The following is a 6,387-nucleotide window of genomic DNA, read 5'->3' as shown; positions in this document are numbered from 1 at the left end:
ATGCTTTAATTATGTTCAATTTGTAACAATGAAAATACATCCTGCATATCAGATATTTACATTACGATTCATAACAGTAGCAAAATTACAGTTATAAAGTAGCAACAAAAATAATTTTACGGTTGGGGGTCACCACAACATGAACTGTATTAAAGGGTCGCTGCATTAGGAAGGTTGAGAACCACTGGTTTAGGTGAAGGCTGAGCCACCTTAGACTGACACTATCAGGGCCCGTGATGCCCTCTTGTGGCATCCTGGAGAATTACTGCGATCTGACTTAATTTTCACTGACTTGAGGGACAATTCTTTCACAATGCCTCCATTATTCATTCATACATACCAGGCACTGTTCTCAATGTTTGGAATATATCAGTAAATAAAAAAAATAAATTTATATTATACCTATATATCTCATCTTTACCTGTCTATCCAGAGAAGGAAAACTCTGACTCCAAAAAACCTCCGCTGCCTTGCGGCATACCTCTTCAGGGGAAAGGCTAAGGGAGTAAACCCCGACAGAAAATCCGGAGCCGGAGTCCCTAAGGCGGTTTGACGTTGTAGTCAACACCGGCAACTCCTGCGGCGCACCTGAACCCAAGCTGTATCGACTCCGTCTTTCCCTTGGACCCTTCAGCTGCGAAGAGAGGGGGGGTCTGCTGCATGGGCAACAGCAGACCCTCCATATTACCCTGCCCAGGCTCTGTAGCTTCAGCGTCATCGCAAGATGTCGATTCAACACGGGAGGAGACAGATACCATGTCACTCCCGAGTCGGACTGCACAGCCATTCTTGGCGGTGCAGATGGACTCTGAAGAAGCTACACCATCGTCTCTCGAGACGGACGGCTGCCGACGACGACGACGACGACGACGACCTGTCTATCCTTGCCCTAGTGGAGCTTACATTCAGGTGGAGAGACAATGAATTGATATTACGGGAAAAAATGGTAGTATAGGGGGTGATGGGGGGTCCATAGTATAGAGAGTAGTATAGTGTGGGTTGCAACTTAAAAGAGTAACGCTCAATGAGAAAGTGACTTTGCGTAGAGTTGAAAGGAGAAGATAAAGCAATTAGCCCTGCAGGTAGATATCTGGGGTGAGAGGTTCTAAGAACAGAATCTCTCTCACTGTTCAGCAGAAAAGCCAGCACAAAAGTCCTAGGCATGAGCTTGTTTGTCAGTTTTAAGAGGCACACAGCCAGTGTGTCTGTAGCCAGTGAAGGAGAGAGAAGTAGGAGACAGTTCAGAGGTCACTGGAGCCTAGATCACCTAGGGCCCTGCTCTCATTCGACCCTCCTGCCCCCTTCACACACAGAGAACAGGTAAATAGCAAGACTGTTTATTGAACTCTTCCCAGCCAGCTGCTCTCCCTCTCCCCCAAGGAGTGCCTGACCCAGAGCCTCCCACCGAGGGCCAGGTGGTGTTGCCCTCAGCCTCCCCTGCTGGACTTTCTGCCGCACAGCCTCGTCCTTGCCGGCTGCCCCAGAGGCTCTGTCACTCCTTTCCTTCCGGATCTTCTTGCAAGTGAGTGAGGTCACCCGGCCGCTGATCATGAAGGCCATAGGAAAAGCTCCTGTTGCCGTGGAACTGGTCACTGAGGTATAACGCTAGAGACAGGGAGGTGAGCCTGAGTCTGGGCCGGCAGCACCTCTTCTCCAGGTCCCCTCCCTCCCCACTCACCTCTGGTCATGTTGACTTTGTTGGTTGCCAAGATGTCCACCTGAACGTTATCCATTTTCATGTACAAGTCCCCCGCGTTGTTCTGAGGACAAGAGGAAGGGGAACCCGGCTGAGGTACCAGGGCAGTCTGGGTTTGGAGCTGGTCTTAAGCGGAGGGATGCTGCAAGCAGGAGCAGGAAAGGGAACAGAAAGGAAAGGTGCCAGGCGGAGCCCAGGCCGGGGCGGTCCTTCCCTGCAGACGGCCGCCAGGCCCAGTCTGTGTGGGATGGTGTGGAGGAGGCACCGGTCTGTCTGGGCCAAGCGCCCTTTGTGGCGGGCGCGGCGGGGTGGGCGCACTTACAAGGAAGAGCTGGTAGAGTTCCTCCCCCATGGACCTGTGCACTTGCTCCTCCACCACCGGGAACGTCTGCACGAAGTACTGCGACAGGCGGGCAGTGTGACTGGGCGCCCCTCCTCCGTACCCGCCACCCCACCGGCCGCCGCCCACGCACCTCCAGCGTGAGGCTGGCCTGCCGCTGGCTGTTGCTGTGGTCCGTGTTGCCCATGGCGGCCATCAGGCTGTGCACCACTCTCAGCTGCAGCATCTCCTCGGCTAGGCTCGTATTGCTCCGCGCCAGGACCCTGGGCCAGCGATTGGAGCTGTGGCGACCCCTGGGTCCTCCCAGGCACCCCCAGCCAGAGAGCTCCCAGGCCTGCTTGCTGTCTCCACCCACTGCCCCCGTCCGCTCACCCGATGGCCTTGGCAGCGGCGGCCTGCTGCAGGAACACCGGCAGGTGGGCGGTGAGCTGGATGACCGAAGAGTCTGGTGGAGGGACGGCAGTGAGGCAGGGGCCCCATCCCCTCGCCGGGTGCCTCTCCCCAAATCCCAGCGGACCCCTACCGTTGAGGATCTTGGGCTGCAGTTTGCTGGTCTCCTTCAATGATGGTATCAGCAGGTCCACGAGGCCCTTGAGCAGCGCCGTGCACACATCGTAGTTGACCAGGTCGTTGATCAGCTCGATGGCTGGGGAAGAGCAGAGGCGATGGAGGAAGAAACCTGCAGCTCCAACACTCTCCACCCCACCAAAGCAGCCACCCCACCAAAGCAGCAAAGAACACGTTGACCAAGTCGCTTTCCTTTACCCCCATCCTCTCCATAGACCTTTCCTGACCTTTAAGTGGCCAGCACTGCACAACGCGCGCGTGCACGTGTGTGTGTGTGTGTGTGTGTGTGTGTGTGTGTGTGTGAGAGAGAGAGGAGGGGAGGGATCTGGCAAGGGACACACCTCAGTCCTGCCCTCTTGGAGCTCTTGACTGCATTTTAAAATTCACAGCTGTCACTATTTACACCCAAAGTGAAAGTGCTTGTGCCTGCCCAAATGTCTCCACAAGAACCACAGCCAGGTACGACTCTTTCTACACTGTGCTAGTTACTAAGCATAGCTGACTCATTCAGAAAGCAAAGGACAACAGGACACGACCATCTTTGGCAGCTTGGTCCAAAACCTGTGGCGCTGATGACACCACCTGTCCTACACTGAAGCAGTCACTGATTTATTCATTGACGCATTCATTTATCTGACAAATACTTATTGAACATCTCCTCCATGTCAGACCCCAATGCTAAGGCAATAAGGAGTACTAGGATACAACCCCTGCCCTCAGGAACGACACAGCCTGATGGCATATCAGTAAGGAAACTGGCATTTATGATGTCGAGTTGTAAGAGCCAGGGGAATATAGAGCAAACGAGGTTGGTGTGGAGGCATGTTGAGGGGGTGGGGGGTAAAGAATCAGAAGGCTTCTTTGGAGAAGGTCACACGTGAGCTGACAAAGCCATAGGGAGCAGGGAGGGACTGGAATGAAGAATGTGGCAAGTGCCGTGTTGGAAAGTACATGCCACCCTTGTGGTCAGGCAAGCAGGGAGGTATGGGTGGGACACGAGGTGTTGGTGAGAGCCAGGCCTGTGGGGGTAGGCCAGCCCTCGCTTCTGCATGTGCCACTACCCTAGAGAGCAGGTGTGTGCATTCTCATCTTTCATTTCAGAGAAAACTAAGACTCAAAAAGGGTGAGTAGCTTGCTCAACGTGGAACAGTTAATAAGTAGCAGAATGACTCTTCAGATTCCAAAGCTCATACCCTTCAGCACTGAACTCTGGTTGGTGGAGGATCAGGAAAACAGACTCTGTGTGGGCACTGTACTGGAGATATGGAGATTGGTTTAGAGGTGAGAGGTACAAAGACCTGAATTAAAGAGACAGAATGGAGAAGAGGGAACATATTTGAATGATACTAAGGAGTTGACTGGTCTAGTTGGAATTTGGCTAAAGATGGGAAACAGGAAGAAATGATGATTGTCCACATTTCTGGGTGAGACTGGGTGTTTTTTACTGAGGTTGGGGCCTTGGGAAATGAAAGGTTTGAAGCTGGAATATCAGGAGGCCAATTCCGAACATGGTTAGTGACATCCAAGGGGAGATATTCAGAAAGCAAATGGACCTCTCCTCTCCTGGAGCTCAGGAGAGGTCTGAGCTGTAGAGAGGTCACTCAATCACTCAGTCTGTCATTCATAAAACGGGAATAATAATAGTGCTGACCTCATCAGCTTGTTTTGAGGATTCAATGAGAAAGAGCTAGAGCAATGCTTAACTATAGTAAAATACTTTATAAATGTTATTCATTATTGTTTCTATCATTATAGGTGGTAATTAAAACCATGGAAGTGGAGGCCCTGACTGGGTAGCTTAGTTGGTTAGTGTTGTCCTAGTATGCCAAGGATGGGGGTTAGATCCCTGGTCAGGACACATACAAGAAGCAACTAGTGAATGCATAAGTAAGTGGAACAACAAACTGATGTTTCTCCCCACCCAAAACAAAACAAAACAAAACAACCCATGGGAGTGGATTAGGTACCACCAAAAGAAAAGAAAGAAAAAGAGGACTGAGGGTTGAATCCTGAGAAAAAAAAAAAAGGGAGCGGTGGAGGAACAGGAATGTACAAAGAACCGGGAAGCAGTTTCCAGAGGTGGGAGGACGCCAGGAGAGCTGGGTCTAAGAAGGAAGATAAGAGTATTCAGGGGAGAGGGTGAATCAGGAGAGCTTGAGAAGTTGAGTTTATGCCCAGTGAGGCCCGGAAGCAGCTCGGCAGGGCCCATGCGCATTCATTTGACAAACATCAACTGAGTAGGTATCAGCGACAATGCTAGCGCTGACTGAAACAGCAGTGAACAGCAGAGATGCAAGGAGTGAGCCACTGACACTTCATGAAAACTGTAGTGCAAAAGGCAGGGTTCCTCCAATCCAAAGAGGAACTATAGAACCCACAGCCTGTCAGCACTGGAAGAAAGCTTCGTGCGGCAATCACCTGTCTGATAGATGAAGAAACCCAGAATAAATGACGTGCCCAGGGAATCACAGTAAAAGAGGAGACAGAGCTGCAGCAGCAGGCCTGGTATTCTTTTGGCAGAAGGAGCCTTAGAAATGGAGCCTTAGAAATGGGACTGCACCTGGGAATTGTGGCTGTGCCATGCAACCATTCCCAAGTCACTCAGCACTGATAAGGTTTGTTTTACAATTCTTTGCTCCGAGAGCCTTGGAAAACCCAGGGGCTGGTGTTTTCACTGCCAGGCAAGACCGCCATCTGCTGGCCACAGGTGAGAACTGCGCTTCAATGCGTGTCCGTTCACAGGTTTGCTTCCTTTTCCAGCAGAAGAGTATATATTTGGCAAGTTGTGCTATTTTAAGGAAGAACCCGTGTTAGGCTCATCTTCCTGACCAATTACATTCATTACATTCTGTTTCTTATTTCTGTACATTTTTCCACCTTCCACCACATCCTGTTGAATGCCCAATGTTGAAACATTAAAACTGTATTTTATGCACTATTTTGTTTAAAAAAGCCAGGCACCCTGGCTGGTGTGGCTCAGTGGATTGAGCACTGGCCTGTGAACCAAAGAGTCCCAGGTTCGATTGCCAGTCAGGGCACATGCCTGGGCTGCGGACCCAATTGGGGGTGCACGAGAAGTAACCACACATTGTGTTTCTCTCCCTCTCTTTCTCCCTCCCCTCCCCTCTCTCTAAATAAAGAATATCTTTAAAAAATAAAAATCAAAAAGCCAGGCAACAAAGGAACTAATGTTATGTGCTCTGGTGGTGTATGAATTGCTATGTGTGTGTCTTGTATCTGCGCTTCTGGGCAAGTCTCACACCGAGTTCAGCCAGCCTACTTGCCGGCACTTTTTGAGCTGCCCTGACTGTGGAATCAAGCATTGCTGTACCAGGGGTGCAAGGGGAGACACCACCAGGCCAGGGCAGACACAGAGGTTCTGAGGAGCCAGGCAGATTGAGAAATTAGAAACAAATTTTTCCTGAGGGCTTTCTATTAAAAAAAAAGCTCTGGAAGACTGTATAATGAAATTTTTACATGCTAAATAAAGTGTTGTAGTTGAAGTGCTCATGTAATTTTGGGGGTGCTGTAGCATTGATGGCTCACTGGTGGAATTCTCATATAATTTTAGGGAAATACATATCCTTAGAAAATATTCAGCAGATTTTTATGAGGAACTATCATTTAGTGTCAGTCTTATGAAACCCATAGAGACAGAATGAAGATTAGTGGTTTCTTGGGGCTGAGGGGACGAGATGGGAAGCAAGTGCTTAGTGGTACAGAGTCCTTCTGGGGTTATTAAAATGTTTTAGAGCTACAGGTGGTGGTTACATAACATTGCAAA

General features: G+C 50.1%; 1 protein-coding gene across 9 annotated transcripts in view; it reads right to left on the bottom strand.

Moving 5' to 3' along the window:
- Positions 1–1,321: 1,321 nt before the first annotated feature.
- The window catches only part of ARMH1 (armadillo like helical domain containing 1), a 33,409-nt gene continuing 28,343 nt past the window's right edge, over positions 1,322–6,387 (bottom strand). For 7 of the 9 annotated variants that reach the window (XM_090269324.1, XM_090269326.1, XM_090269327.1 and 4 more), the window contains 6 exons: positions 2,560–2,682; positions 2,409–2,481; positions 2,170–2,299; positions 2,019–2,096; positions 1,679–1,760; positions 1,322–1,605 (listed from right to left, as the gene is read on the bottom strand). In XM_090269324.1, the coding sequence (XP_090125450.1) occupies positions 1,493–1,605; positions 1,679–1,760; positions 2,019–2,096; positions 2,170–2,299; positions 2,409–2,481; positions 2,560–2,682 (599 nt within the window). In that variant the 3' untranslated portion in view covers positions 1,322–1,492. Of the gene's footprint in view, positions 1,606–1,678; positions 1,761–2,018; positions 2,097–2,169; positions 2,300–2,408; positions 2,482–2,559; positions 2,683–6,387 lie in introns of those variants that run through there. The other 2 variants (XM_090269330.1, XM_090269331.1) reach the window with 2 other exon arrangements.

This window comes from Furipterus horrens, unplaced genomic scaffold, assembly GCF_987537825.1.
Source record: "Furipterus horrens unplaced genomic scaffold, mFurHor1.1.pri manual_scaffold_3, whole genome shotgun sequence".
Classification (NCBI taxonomy): domain Eukaryota; kingdom Metazoa; phylum Chordata; class Mammalia; order Chiroptera; family Furipteridae; genus Furipterus; species Furipterus horrens.
Note: the sequence above shows the minus strand (reverse complement) of the source record. Positions and strands in the feature narration are given on the sequence as shown.